The sequence below is a fragment of the Simochromis diagramma genome, unplaced genomic scaffold (genome assembly GCF_900408965.1).
Source record: "Simochromis diagramma unplaced genomic scaffold, fSimDia1.1 OVJJ01000705.1, whole genome shotgun sequence".
NCBI lineage: Eukaryota > Metazoa > Chordata > Actinopteri > Cichliformes > Cichlidae > Simochromis > Simochromis diagramma.
In genome coordinates this window covers 1596552-1611997 of record NW_024387448.1, presented here as the reverse complement: position 1 = coordinate 1611997, position 15446 = coordinate 1596552, and the positions used below count along the sequence as shown (strand labels likewise).

General features: G+C 40.3%; 2 protein-coding genes across 3 annotated transcripts in view; both read right to left on the bottom strand.

Annotated features, from left to right (window-relative positions):
* chchd6a (coiled-coil-helix-coiled-coil-helix domain containing 6a) overlaps positions 1-10305 on the bottom strand; it is a 72614-nt gene extending 62309 nt beyond the window's left edge. For both annotated transcript variants that reach the window (XM_040013702.1, XM_040013701.1), the window contains exons 1-4: positions 10081-10305; positions 8368-8461; positions 7207-7321; positions 5787-5931 (exon numbers count right to left, since the gene is read on the bottom strand). In XM_040013702.1, the coding sequence (XP_039869636.1) occupies positions 5787-5931; positions 7207-7321; positions 8368-8461; positions 10081-10164 (438 nt within the window). In that variant the 5' untranslated portion in view covers positions 10165-10305. The remainder of the gene's footprint in view (positions 1-5786; positions 5932-7206; positions 7322-8367; positions 8462-10080) is intronic.
* Positions 10306-10591: 286 nt separating this feature from the next.
* Positions 10592-15237, bottom strand: LOC120722647 (E3 ubiquitin/ISG15 ligase TRIM25-like). The gene is made up of 4 exons (XM_040013700.1): positions 14341-15237; positions 13391-13530; positions 11889-12056; positions 10592-11707 (listed from the first exon to the last, which is right to left on the bottom strand). The coding sequence occupies exons 1-4, from the start codon at positions 14965-14967 to the stop codon at positions 10999-11001; spliced, it is 1644 nt and encodes a 547-aa protein (XP_039869634.1). The 5' UTR covers positions 14968-15237; the 3' UTR covers positions 10592-10998.
* Positions 15238-15446: the final 209 nt, after the last annotated feature.

Here is a 15446-nt window from a genome sequence, read left to right as displayed (position 1 = left end):
AATCTGAATAAGGATAATTGCTTTCTTTGTAAAGATCCAGGAACATCCCGTGAGTCAAAGAGCATCAACAGCTCTTGATATATATGATAGCTTCCTTAAAGACTAAACGAATATGAACATTACAATGAAAAGTGCCCTGGCGCTGTACCACAGGCAATTCTGACAGTAAAAATAATGGCAGACAATAGGACATGTACAAGGAGGGCACAGACAGATTCCATTAGTGTTGGAGGAGCAGGTGGAATAGCATTTGTGACTGGTTTTTCTGGTGACAGAATTTCAAATTTATCTAGTTTTTGTGCATGATGTGCACAGGGACAAAGCAGCAGGCAAAATAAGACAGACAGGCCAACATATGAAATATGGCATATGGTTTTGTTGCCATCTAGTGTCGACTGGAGGAAGTGATTCAAACCGAGTACACCCAGAGTGCATCTAACCAGCTAACACATTTCCCAGAACAACGCAGTAGTATCTCATTCTGGTAAATGTCCACATCTATGAATTAGATGTGTGCACGTTTATATAACACAGGCTTTATGTTAATAATAATAATGTCTCTTAATATTATGTAATCAGGCTTTATCTTGCTTTTATGTCTGAGCTAAAAGCAAATCAAAGCCTGAGAACATCTCCTCATGATGTAAAGATTGCTCGAGTGCCCATTAATTCTCTTCTGTGAAGCCCTGAGGATTTTTTTTTTTTTTTTTTTTTTTTATTTAAACTGGACAGCTGGCCAATGATACCTGATGATGATGAGGACATTTTCCCCTCCCAAACAGAGGTTTCCTGAATAAACAGAAGCCTTAAATAGTTTTAAAAGTGTTATACTGACATGAAAAATTCCCTGCATAATACCCTTTAACCACCTTACATGTTCCCTGTCACATTAAGTCCAAGTAAGATGCAGCTGACTCACCTGTGCTTAAAAGGCACGTTTGAAGAATGAGAAAAACAAGGCTGGCATTTTATATTAGCCCAAGCTCAGTCAGAGGAAGTTAAAGGGCAGCTAATAAAATAGTCTTCCTAATTGTTCTGTGAGAACACAGAGGCAGAGAGAGAAATTTACCATATGCTAATGTGACTTATAACCTTTTTTTTTTTTCTTTTTTTTTTTTTAAAAGGGGGGGTGGGCCTTTCAAGACGCACCAAAAGGCCATTAATACAATATAAAAAGAGAAAATCCCTTTTAGCTCTTTAGTTCAACTTGCTTCTATTCTTTCTATTCTCCCGTTCTCCTCCCCCCCCCCACACACACACTTATTCTGAAATTAATCTGCAGAAGATTTGCTATTAACAAAGACTATTCACAGAGTGTGGCACAGTGGGCGAGAGCCTTGGCTTGAAAGATGAAGAAAGGGCCAGAGGAACAGAAGGATCAGGCAGTGCGCTAGGAAGAGCACAAAAGACAGGAGGAAATGAGCGAGGGAGTGAAAGGCACCGGAAAAGAAAGAAGCAGTTAAAGAGCGCCACACATCGCTGTCCGGCTCTTTCTTGACGTGTGACTCAGTGCTGCGACCACGCACGAGGACAGCGGGCACTGAGTCACCTGTAGCAACCTTCTCTGCCCACTCCTCACACTTTTGTTCCGACACTCAAGGATAAATCGCGACTCCGTCCATTCGGCACACATTTGCACAGCTCCTCTCTCCTCCTATTCCTCCGCTTTCTAACAATTCTGCAGGTCACCTGCTGCATCTTCTTTCTGGATCATCATCATGATGATCATCATAAACATTAGTTAAACTAGTAAACTAGTTAAACTTAGTGGTGCTACTTTCAGTCTTCATGCCTTACATCTAAATCTCCTTTATTTCAACTTCCACAGGAAGCATTTACTCAGCTGGTTTTTGTTTTTGTTTTTTTAAACTCTCCCTGCACGTATCCCTCCCCTCTGTATGCAGTGCTGAGGCATCTGTCATTTTCATTCTTGCTCCTATCATTCCTTTCTTTCCGTCTTTGTTCTCCTCCTCGTCCTTCTCCTTCAGATTTCATATTTTCTCTCAACCCCTGCCACCCCTCATCCCTCCTTGTCTAACATCTCCTGATTGTGCGAAATATTTATTCATCTTGTAACCCGCTTTTAAAATCACACCCTCCTTCTGCAATTCATCCTCCCAATGCGACAAAGAAGCGTTACAAATAGTCCCTCCTTCCTTCTCGTTGACCCATTGTTGCGCTTCCCTTCCACTTCCTTGTGGATCCTTCACGAAATGTTCAATCGCTTGTAAAGGGCTCCTTTTTCGTTCCCTTCTCCTCAGTTCTATTCCGCAGGAAATGCGTGTCATCTTCTCTTTCACTCCCATTCATTCCCGGCTCCTCTTCATTCTTCATCCTAACCCTTCACAAAATGTTCCGTCACTTCTTTTTCATCCTCACATCCTTCTTGCTCCCAATTACTTAGTAAATGCTTAATCAGCTGTCAGCTCCCATTTTGAATCGTCTCATATGTTCAGTCTTCCTCATCCATTTATTTTCCCTTTTCAGGAAATATTGCATAACTGTCACAGCTTTAAACTTTTCCTTGCATAATTAATATGGCTCCCTGCCAAATGTACATTGGTTCTGACCATGGGTGCCAGAGAACTTTGCTGCCAGCTATGTAATCCATCAAAACTCGAAAGTTATTTAGATTTTTATCACTAAAAATAACAAAATATTCACTTTTATTATTATGTTTTTAACTTGTAAACACTCGTCCATCTACACTGTGTACATGTCATGTCTGATGTGATTAGCCTGTTCTGGGTCCTAATGCTCTTTCGCTTCCCAAAAGCAAAAAAGCACAGAGACACCACTGAGATTTAAAAATGATCTAAATCCTTTACACCTAAAAGAATTTGGTAATCACAGCTACAATGTGAGCACAGGTTTTGGTATTACAATGGTAGGAAGAAATAGGACCTTTCATTGGCTTAAATCCTGTTTTAATCAACCACCTAACCTACACGGTGAAATGTCACTTTTAAAGTTTACCCCAAATCCCATTTTTTCCTCCACTGATTTATCGGAAAAAACAGTGAACATCCAAGGTATCGGTACATGTGCTCTATGCCATGTACCAGTTTTGCTAGTAAAACATAATCCATATTGATTATGAAAGATGGTCACAGATAGGACATTCCCTTAGACTGTGGCTCCTGGTTGAAAGTAAAATCGATTTGGTTTTAAATTTAAAACATTTTTAATAAAGCTTAAACGTACAGTGGTCCTTAGATTTCAAACACACTGCAGCTTAAGAAAACACCGACAATCAGAAAAAGCAACACTTTACTATTGCTATTAGCTGTTTACTGTTAGCTTGTCCGTCACATTGTTGTCTTCCCAAAAACACTGCCGTTGGGTTTTGTGAGTTTGTGGAATTTTTTCTGTTTCCATTGTATTTTCTTCAACTTTCTTTGTGTTTTGTGTTCTTTTGCAGCACTTGATTTGTCTTTTTCAAGTTGCAGTGCATTTGAACTCTCAGGACAGTTTTGTAAATGTGCTATTCAGCCCTGAAATATTTCACATGGCCATCTCCAGTAATTTGGGGCTCAGAAAAATAAAATACTGCAACTTAAATGAGCAATTTTAGTGAAAATTTAGCAAAGTATTGCTGATCCACATGAAAACTATATTTTAAATGCTGGACCGGTACTAAACCTGCATGTCTTTGAATACATACCTCTAGTTTCTTTTTATATGACCTTTTATTGAGATTCTCCAAGAGGTTGGAGATTCACAGAAACCACTCAATTATGGGAAACATGCTATATTATAATAAATAAATCTGCTGGCTGGAGGTGATTAATGGATGATTAATGGATAAGTTTAGGCGAACTGCTCATACAGTATGCACTAGATATACTCTTTGCTATGTCTGTATTACTGTGATACAAAATATCACATTCTTATAAATGACCAAAAAAAAAAAAAAAAAAAAAACTACCCATGCAAGGGTGCACAGGACAAAGAACTGTGGAAGATGAGTGATCATGCTCTCTGACTCCATAACAGCAAAAAAAAAAAAAAAAAAAAATCAAATTTGAGTAAAGAATGTGAGCAAGTCTGCCCACACTTCGTATGCATGTGCATATAGGTTTTCGTAGCACAGAAACAGTAATTACAAGCAGCCCTCAGCATCAGGAGGTCCAGTCCTGCTCAAGCGGTCATTCTGCTCAGCGCATCCCTCCAGCAGCTTTCTATTAGCAGTGGGAGTATGTTGGAGTGGAGATAAGACAGGCGCTACAGCGATGGGGGGAGGGGGTGTAATAGGAGGGGAAGGGGGAGGAAGAGTTGTATGAAACAGGCACCGGCTGATGTGTACAACAAGAGCCCCCCCTCTCAACCTTCCCCACCCATGACTACACGGGCATCTCCGCACCACTCCTATCTCCAGCTCCAGGAAACTCTCAGGGTGCAATTTACCGCTTGCACTACGCTGATAATACCGTCTCCCGGGCAGGAAGGAGAGAGTGATGGGCTGGGATAGAAAAGGAGAGAAAGACAGAGTGAGATAGGGGGTGAGGGCAGGAAAGAAGAAAGAGAAATGAGGGAGGGAGAACATGGGAAAGAGGAGTAGATAGAAAAAGAACAGGGATGTAATAGGTGAGAAGGGGAGGATAAAAAGGAGGACGAGGAGGAGGCAGGGGGAGTATCATCATGGAAATTGCAAATTCAATCTCAAGAGCCAATTTGCGTCCGTATGAATACTCCGATTTAACCACAGACAAACTCATCAGACTGAGTCACATCTTGACACCACGTCAAACCTATCTCCTCCCACTCAGATTAATCCACTTTTACACAACTTTATCAACAAACTCGCGCAACACCTGACCTCTTCAGTGAATAGAGCTAAGATGACTGTTGACTAAAACTTTAAAGAACTGTACACAGGCAGCAACAGCTCCCTCAATGGGTCACTGGCAGATACTGCAGGGGGAAGCAACATCACATCCCTCACTCACATCATAACCATATTAACAAAAATGATGCACAAAGTTTCTGTAAACATAGAGCGGCAGTCGAAGGAGAGGCAAGGCGTGTTAGGTGTAACAAGAAAAACTAGGAGAGGCAATTAGTTAAGCTGGAGTACAGAGTTGTTATTGTTTAAGTATATACAGCAAATGGTCAGCAATGCCCAGAGGGTCATTTCAGGTTGCATTAGGTCATACATAACATATAAGGTTGGCTGTAGGAGTATAGTTTTTTATTTTATGCAAAAAATACTTTTTGATTTTCATAACTTTGATGTGATGGCAATTTTTAATTGGATTAAATCTGAATCTCCTACCACTTTGCAAATCCCTCTTGTCTTGCTTTAGACTCCCAAAGCTTTGGTACTGACCGACTTTCAGAGACATCTGTATTAACCCTTGCAGAGAAATTACTTCCTACAGGGTCCTGCCTAGTGCAGTGTGACTGACTAAAGCAGGGGTCCCCAAACCCAGTCCGCGAGGGCCGGTGTCCCTGCAGGTTTTAGATCTCACCCTGGGTCAACACACCTGAATCACATGATTAGTTCATTACCAGGCCTCTGGAGAACTTCAAGACATGCTGAGAAGGTAATTTATCCATTTAAATCAGCTGTGATGGATAAAGGACACATCTGAAACCTGCAGGACACCGGCCCTCGTGGACTGGGATTGGGGACCCCTGGACTAAAGTGTTTTAAACATGAACTTACTTCACTCTTATTTAAACTATCATTAGCAGCTCAACACGACACATGAAAGAAACAAGAGATTTAAACTTTAATAGAAAACATGTCTGACGCATGCATGGGTGTGTGGGTGTGTATATACCAACTGTTTGGTCCTCTCAGCTTCCAGCCGTGTTTGTTGTCTTTCCCGGCTCATGGCTTTGGCCATCTCTTCCTTTGCCGCCTCCATTTCTCGCTGTGCCATCTTGGCCCACTCTTCCTTCAGTAACTTCTGTTGTTGTTCATACCTTAAACCATACATATAATGAATATTGCTTACATTAATGGCAAACTGACACATTAAAGTATGTAAGATGGATTACAGATAATCCTCATGACACTTTGAAAGACCAAATGTTTTTTGTTTGTTTGTAAAAAGTCTTTATTTTTAATTCAATATAATCTGAAATGAGTGACTGAGCCCATAAAGTCATCGGGAAAGTGTTTACAGAGGTCACAGCTCAGGACCTTTTTCCCATAGCCTTCTATTGAACCAGAAGCCTTTTCACATGGCCTGATGGTAGGTGTTACAAAGAATGGAGGTTTAACGCACCAGAAGCTACAGTACACTAATCTTTTATACTGTTTTTCATGGCTTTCCACAGTACAGTCAGATGTTGTATGTATATATTAATGTATGTCCACTAGGGGGCAGTATAGAAACAATTTAAGCTCCCTCCATAGAATATTAGAAACATGCATTGTAGGGTAGCTTCAAACTTATCAGGAGTTTAGTTCATTCATTAGACATGAATCAGAATGCTGACATGAAATAAGAATTACCTCCTTTTATCCATTTTCAAATGAACAAAATTACTATTAATGAAGGTCCTTATCAAACATGATTTATCCTACTAAATTATCAAAGTGCAACACAGTTTAACCCGTGTCTCAAATGTCAAGTGATACCTGAGTTTAGCTTATAAATAGCAAAGGCCATGACAGCTAAAATAATTTGTGAAACTACTTTATATAGACACACTGGTAACCAATAGTGAACTAGCAAACTTGCATCTTGCAAAAATCAAACCTCTTTGGATACAAAAACAGCTTCCATCAAAACAGAGACGTGTTGTACAACCGCACAACCCAGAATAGAAAAAGGAGCTTGATAATTTTTACAGGTATTTATCTATGCATTTACTTAACTTGACTTAATGTGAAACCATGCATGATGCCCTGCAGGTTAAATTAGTCAGGACTCTTTTAGAAGAAGCTCTCGATTTAAAGGCTCTCTGAAATGATAAGCATCAGGTCATATTTCTGAAACCTTCACAGTGTTGCATATTATCCTGTTACAGCTCATTTTAGTTTTTTTGATTGAGCCTTCAAAAAAAATGTGGCACACCTTCCACATTTTTTGTTCTCTTTCCAACGCAAACAGCAACACAACCTTGTGATTTATAACAAATCACAAAAAACCTTTTGCTCCAATATGCAGCAATTCTATTTGCAATGCATACAAATGGTCACCAGGCAGAAATCTTAACTAAAATCTGTATCCTGAATTTCCTTTAACTCACCTCCTCTGATCTTCCTTGCTGAAGGAGGCCGATTTGCTGGAGTGCGAACTGGGTTGTGCGCGCTGCTGTGGGCCTTGCTGAGATTGAGAGCCTGAGCTGGCACTGTGAGAGGAGGCTGAACAAAGACAACAAATGTTCAAAGGAAAAAAGATTATCACACAAGGTAAAAACAACTTTGGCACTTTTGTGGCTTACAGCTTTACTGTCAAAATAGGGACTAATGCACATGTATAATTAATACTATATAATCAAACATTGTAATCTTTCTTAAGAAAAAAAAATGTTTGTATGAACTAGAAGATTTTTCATGGCTCAAAATTTACTTTAAGTCAGACATTTAGTTGACAGTGAATCTGTGTTTTCTTAATAGAAGTGTAAAACCCTATACATTTTCTGGCAATGTTTGACAATTTGATAAGCAACAGTCGATTTCAGTAAATTAAATTCCACTAAAGAAAAAAAAAAAATAGTGATTTTTTTTTTCTTTAAACGAGGACACCACAACGTTTCCCTGGCTGCCAAAATCATTTCCCGCTCTCAGTTTATTCTGACACAGGTGTCCAGTTAGAAGAGAATAGAATTCAACTTTATTGTCATTGCACATGTCACAGGCACAGGGCAACGAAATGCAGTTTGCATCCATCCAGAAGTACTTTAGCCATGATATAGATATATTACAATATATATATTAGCAATAATATAGATATGTAAGTATAAAGTTAAAAAGCTCAGGCAACACATTTTTTTTCTTAAAAAAATATTTTCTCGTTAAACACGTATCAGCTGATGTGATACTGCATTTACAGATGAGAATCGAGAACCAGTTCCAAATTGTCCACTTCCCTTGAATTGTATGTGTCAAAGTTTATCAAGTTCTCACACAATGTTGGCACACTGTACTTGCAACTGCACATGGCAGAACAATGACGCCTAATTCACAGCGGGTGAGGTTTTTTCACACCTCAGTTCCAGTCAGTGTGTTCACACAGAGATAATAAAACGGTTAATACTGGGACTCAGTGAAACCTACTCCCACAAAGAGAGAGAGAGAGAATAAACTGTCAGCAATCAAAAGGGGAATAATTAAAACAAACTGGCTTCTAAGCAAACTTGATAAGTGCAGAGGCACCAATAGAATCTAATCTCAAAAATGATCACTACCTGTGTTTGTCTGAGGGCTTGAGGCAGGTGATGACGTGCGGTCTGGGGCAATGTTGGCAACTCCTCTCATTCTTTGCAGAACATCTTCTGACAGCTGGACAAACAGAGTCAACAAAGCATATAATATACACAACGTGTTTTATTTATTTCATAGAAAAAAAAAACATTTGTGTAATCCTTCAGATAAAAAAACAACAACAACAAAAAAGCATGAGCCTCTTAAACATGCCATTAATAGAGGATCACTGAACCTCTATTGTATGTGTATCTGTATGTGTGTGTGTGTGTCTTTGTGTATCCAGGGAAGTCCTTAAGCACTACTACCCCAAAAACCACAGGAGGGAGCACTGACTCACTGTTTCTATGAGTCACACTGAATGTGCAACCAAGGCAGGCTCTCTTCTTACAGACATTTTCACAAAAGATTTTAAAAGCACTTTGGGTGCTCAGAGTAGAAAAGCACTACATAAAAACTGTTTTTACATTTACAAACCTGCTAACCCCATTGCATTCCACCACAACGTATTAATTTCCAGTCGTTGTTTTTGCAGGATCTGAGGGTGTCTTCATTTCCTCATAATGTCAGGATATTTGGAGGCACACACCCACACCAGCTGACTTTCTGTATGTGTGTGCATGCAAGAAGTTTAACTGTGGTAAATTTTAATTTACCACTTAATCATGCACACCAACAGGCTAAAGGTGAAACGAGTACACATCTGCATCATTATGACAATGCAAGAATCTCCACAAACGAGTTCAGAAAAGAAATAAACATGGAGGTGTATGATTATCTAACTGATTTTGTCAGCGCTTGACAGGTGACCGAAAGCTCAGCAAAACCAGACATGCCTGTACACCTGTTGAAATCATTTCTATTTGTTGTTTTATTTTGTTCATTATCGTTTCCTGTTTTAGAAGACGACAATTTAGTTATATATGCAACTGCATTAGTGTTTCATTGGTTTCACTTGCATACACTAACTCGCTCTACCTGGTTGTGTTAAAAGTATAAGCTTTCTATATGTCCAACAGCACGTGAAAGCAACACTGTATAGAGGCGTCAACTCCACACCAAACCTCGTTTGAAATCTGCTCATTTGAAGCCATCCACTTTTAGTTAAACATATGCTCAGTTAAACCAACATGTCAGGCAGTTATGACATTTATACGAGTCTCCCCGTTTTTCTTTGATACACACTTACTGTGCAGCAGACATGTTCACGTAGGATAACAGCGAACTTTAACGTTGCAATGCAAACTAAATGTGTTATTGTGTTAACGTTGTTAGCAAATGCCAGCGACTAGGTAACAGCTAAAAGGTTTAATTTCGGGCAATTAGTTTTCCTGCTAAGTAGGCAATGTATATGCCGAATTTACCTTAAGGTCCTAAAGTTTTCTATATTTCTTAGAGCATCTGCCACGTATATTCTTTTACTTGTAAACAAGGAACATTACTATTTTCACCTTATTACGAATGGAGTTTGGGGTAACAACATTTTTTTTTTTTTTACATATTTCAGCTCTTTCAACAACCTGTCCCACCCTCTTCCTACCTTTGTACCTCCTCATTTTAGCAGTGACACTCTACCGGTCGTAGACTGATAGCTTGAACAAAGCAACAACTTAATTTGACAATAGCCAGTCAGCGCTAAACGAGACATTAGAGTAATGCTAACATGGCTTCTCAAGTGCTAGCTAAATTAGCATTACCTTGACTCCACGGAGAATTCTGACCCTGTCCTCATCGTCGACACCGAAGGACACTTTTCTTGTTGTACTCTCTCCCGAACCCATGCTTCTGCTGCAAACGCACAGCTTTCGTGGTGAGAAAAATGTTTATAATATGAAATAATGTTGCTGTCCTGCCCAATGACAGAATGTGAGACAGAAGGGATAGGGTTGCCAGGTTCTTCGTGAACCATCCTCCTCTTGCACATGTGTAAAGGTCAGATCGTGAGTTGGAAATGATAACATTGCGTGTGAATACGAAATTGTTAATAAGAAATTATTACATGTGTGTTCTGGGGGAAGTCAGATTAAATGCAAATTGCTTAATCGCTTTAAAAAAAATCAAGGATTTACAGGCACACCTGGCAACTCCAGGGTCATAGTTGAATGGCTGAAATATCAACAGCCAATCAAAGGCTATATACGGCATAGATTATTTCTATGCACCCGTAAAAGTATTGAGACAAAGAAAGTTGGTCACAAGACACACAGAAACATTGCCAGATAAGTTTATTTATAGAATAAACACAAAACATGTCTCGGTTTATGCCTAAATGTCAGCGTCTGCGCACAGCAGTGTTTACTGTATGGGGAGTAAACACAACATTCAACACGTTCCAATAACATTTATAAAACACACAAAATGGAAACATGATCTTGTGACATAAATGTTTATGCCTCAAGATCTCACAAAGGTAGTAGGCGCCTGTATTGATAAATCTACTCTATTAAAACACCCAAAACATGAATAACACATTTTTGTAAACAATCTCATGTGATTGTAATGCTAAATTTATACAATGCACCAATGCAAGGCAGCAGACGTATTGCGGGTTTTTGTGTTAGCTGGAAGGCAGTTCACTTGGCTGACTACCCAAGCAATTTCTATGCAGGATGTATTCACATCCCACTGCTCAGTGTGATCCAGGAGTCGGGTGTGTTTGAAAGTATACTGAATACCGGGTAAACAGGCTCTTTAAACACAGCCTTTAAGGTGTGGAGGTGTTCCCTGCGCCCTTTGGTGCTGTGGAACGTCAAAGTTCCCCCCTCGTAATCCAGTGCAACCTCAATCTTGACCGGTGGTGTGGTCACTTCCTTAAGGACCACATTCGAGGAGCACTGGCACACTGTCAGCTTGCCGTTTTTCCACTGCAGCCTCCAGGACACAGTATTGTGCCCCAGACGGCTGTGGTCACCACGGCGAGGAATGCTCTTGTAGCACACGCCCAATGACCACATGCTATTGGGTCCCACTTCTACAACCCATACATGCTCGCCGCCAGAGAAACCCTGGCTGCACAGGATCTGAGGTGCACTCGTGAAACGCTCGGGGTGCTCCGGGTACGACTGCTTGTTGGAGCTGTATTTGACTGTGCGCAGATCGTTGGACACCAGCAGGTTGGGGTGGGCGGTGAAGATGCTGAAGGTGAGTTCCAGTGGGTTGAGGAGGATATGAAGAGAATCCATGAGGCGGGTCATTTCTGTGCAGAAGTCTTGGGTTTTGAGACCTCCCTGCAGGCACATATTATTGAGTGGAGCCTTTGAGGGGATGTTGGAGGAAATGGCACTGGTGACAACATGTCTCAGCTTTTGTTCAATCTGCATGAACCTGGAGAGCAAAGGATTTATTATTACTTACTCCACTCATCTAGCCATATGCCATGGGTAATAAACAATTAAATGTCGGTTTATCAGTAAGAATACTGCATCACTTTCACTTTTCTTGTCATTTTTACATTGTTCTATATATTTCTTCTTTTTAATTGTAATAGCAGGGCAGATTTCTGTACCTGTGTATAAAGATGCATGTGTCTGTCTCATTGAGGACCTCTGTGGCACTCTTTTGGGCCTCCATCAGCTGCTGCTGCTGCTCCTCAAGTGCACTCACGCCTAGCTGCCAGCTTTTGCGGCGCTGTCCTCTCTCCTCCTCCAACAGCAAAAGCAGGCGATCCCTGTACCTGTATCACAGCACACAAGTGAAGCGGACTGGTCAGTTTTATTCCTTTTATTATCGTGATGTTACTAAACAGAGTCAGGTAGATCGATTCATCACTGTGTCTGCTTTAAAGTTGTACATGCATCCATTGCATCCATACAATGAGAAATAATCACAAAGCTCAGAAAATATTCAACAATCTAAGTTATAATCTGTGCTAATTAGATAAGGTTAGCCAGCTAGCCAAATGGTTTTTAAAAAATCAAACAAAAAAGCGAAACAGATAGCATCTGATTATGTATGTGAGTTGTTTTTGTTTTTGTTCTTTTAATAAATACCTGGTACTGAGAAAATGCCTGTGAGATGAAACTGGCTGAAATGCTGCTGGTAGGCTACCTAAATGATAAGAAATGTGCTCAGAGGCACACCCAGAAGTTCCTGAACTTCCAGAAAGTTCCAACCCTCAGCATGAACGTCCATATATTAATTTGGACAACCTATGACATAATAAACTCCTCCAAGAGTCCCTCGGCCCTGGGGAAATTGCTGCTATGCATGCTCAATATTTTTATTTAACTTAACGTACAACTAGCTCACACACAGCCTCACTAATGTGACTGAGCTCTACATTTCAGTCTTACTTCCTTCCAAAGATATACCTTCTTGAATGTTTTCTTGAAACTTACTAAAGTATTAGGGTGTTACAGACACCCTTGAATCTGCACCACAAAACAGACACTGGTAGGCCTAAAATGCAGATGAACTGCATTAATTACATACATGCTTACTACATTCTTTGAGGGGTCGGAGTTTTGGTCTGTATTTTTATTTGCTGCTGAAAATATGAAGCACATCCTGTCAGAGAGAAGCTCCTGAAGAAACTGTTCTACCACCTCTGAAATATGCAGTCTGGGTTTTCCATACCTTTTTAAAGCCAGTATCATTTGTCATCTTGCTGTTTGAAAACATACTGTGCACGAACACTGGCTGACTTTTAAAGCATTTGGGGAAAAAAGATAATTCCTGTTCTTTATTGAGAAATCATTCCATCTATTTTTACATTGTGATGGTTGTAGAGTTTAACGTTTAACCACAAAAATCAAATGAAAACCTGCAAACATTTTTATCAAATGCTTTAAAGTCAAAGATTCGTGAGGATATTCTATCAGAACAGGGTGTGTTTGGTTTTATGAGAGATTGTTGAGCGTGCATTCATACCTCATATAGTTCAGACTGTAATTGGGGAAATGTGTTTTCAAAGCCTTTAAGTCCATCTTTGGTCACTGCATTTGCTTAATTACACCACCTGCTACTTTTTAAGGCAGTGTTACTAGCAGCAAATGTGCAGCAGGTTACCTGTCCACCAGAGCACCTATGCTGTCCATGACTGTCACAGCCTTGCTGACCATTTTTTCTCCTACAGCTTCAGAGGTTCCCTGATCCTCTGCTGTCTTCTGCAGGAGTCCCTCTGTCAGCTGCAGTCTGCTAGAAATGACCTGCAAACACACATGTAATATGTTTTAAGATCTTTTGTGTTTCACACGACAGGATTCTTTCTATTGTGTATAAGCATAAAAGATTTCGGATCTGGAAAAACTGGATGCCCTTTTCTCGTAAGTGGCTTTCGGAAAACAAGTAGAGAAAACAGATCTATATATACATATATATAGTACTGTAAATGTTTTCTGTAATGTTAAGTAATATATGATCATATTCCATCAAAGTTTGATCATTTTCTGGTCCAAAATATTAAATTCAACGGTCTGACTTTGCACTTTTGAATTGTATGTATAGCACGAAACTGTGCACTCCCTTAGATTCTGCCAAAGGTCATCAGGTTATTCCTATCAGACAGATTTGTTTTGCATTCCAGATCTTCACCACTCCTCAAAAATGGCAGTGAGTCACTGAGGTGCCAAGCCCTTAATTTATATGTGAAACAAGTTCGGTTCCCATGTCTATGTCCCATGTGCATAGAGCATAGTCTTTTAAACATTGTTCCAAAATTATATTACAGGATTTTCAGGTTTTGACATTTCTCAACAGTAAGTTCCCTCATGGGATTCACATATTTTTATAACATGAATTATTCATTTGTATAACTTGAATATTTTATTCATGAGTCTACAAGCCCTGTCTGAGCACTACTTTCACTTTTGTGCATGCTCAGCTGACCCAGATATGCCCACATTTTGTAGGTTATCAATTTATTTATTAATACATATATAATAACCCCCCTTCCTAATATATAATGCTACAATATAACAGTAGGTAAAATGTTAAAATGTTAATGCAGTCAAAAGTACCTTATTTCGGGCCTTCAGCGCTCGTCTCATCTCCTCTTCAGCTACGCTAAAGATGAGAACGTCGTGGCTCTCGTGATGACCCTCTATGACGCACGTGGTGCACAGAGAGATCATGTCGTTGGAACAAAAGTACTCAAGGGGACGCTGGTGGATGGCACAGGCCTTCACTCTCAGCTCCGTCGTGGGCTCCACCACGGGGTGGGTCCTGAACAACTCCTTCTCGTGGTGTTTCTGAAGGTGTCTGGAGCAGAGAGACACCTCACACTTCAGGCAGGTCTTCACGGCGGGCGACTGCTCATCTATGCACTGATCGCAGAAAACCTCCATTTTGGTATCCACGCAGTCAGCTTGCATGTTCAGCAGCAGCGCGGTGGCCTTGTAGTTCTCAATGATGCTGCGAAGTTTGAAATTTATCTGCAGGTTATCCGTGCCAGGATACTCCTCACGACATTCTGGGCAGCGCGGCAGGATTTTGCCAGTCTTATCCGTGCTGTCAATAGTCTTGCGGATACAGAATAGACAGTAGTTGTGCCCACAGGGGAGAGCCACCGGGTCCGAGTAGAGCTGGAGGCAGATGGGACAGCTCAGCTCGTAGGCTAGCTGGTCCTCTGGCTTTGACAGCGACATGATCCGAGGTGGTGAGACGGGTAGCTGCTTTTGTTCGTGCTTAGTTTCTCTTCTTTTGTCAGGTCTTCTAAATACCTTTGACTAACCTTACTTAATTTCTCGTTTCTTATCACTTCTTCTCAACCGTCAAGCTGTCAGGTGAGTCTATACAGAACAGGCCAGAAGGGCAGTGAGTGCATACTTATCCGACCAGGAGGAGGTGTATCCACAAATGTTTGCAGGACAACATTCCGTTCTTAGACACCTTGTTTGCTGTGCTGCCAGGAACTGACACCATCATACTGGCTGCTGTTGACGGTTAAAATATTTCTGACAAATCATCAGAACCTGTTTTAGGAAAGAGGTATGAGGATGCTGAATGCTGCTGGAAACCATAAAGCATGAATTTTGGTTAAATAATACTTAATATGTGCAAAAGAAAATCCATTTTGGGGAATTGAATGCTTTCAGTTTCTTTAAAAAGTTCCACAACCAATAAA

Bases quoted from the DNA above. Each gene is read 5' to 3' on its own strand.
- LOC120722647 (XM_040013700.1), bottom strand. From the start codon at position 14,967: ATGTCGCTGTCAAAGCCAGAGGACCAGCTAGCCTACGAGCTGAGCTGT. The intron at 13,531-14,340 runs GTACTTTTGACT...GTGTGTTTGCAG, and splicing joins CGCTGAAGGCCCGAAATAAG to GTCATTTCTAGCAGACTGCA. The intron at 11,708-11,888 runs GTACAGAAATCT...TTTGCTCTCCAG, and splicing joins ACATGCATCTTTATACACAG to GTTCATGCAGATTGAACAAA.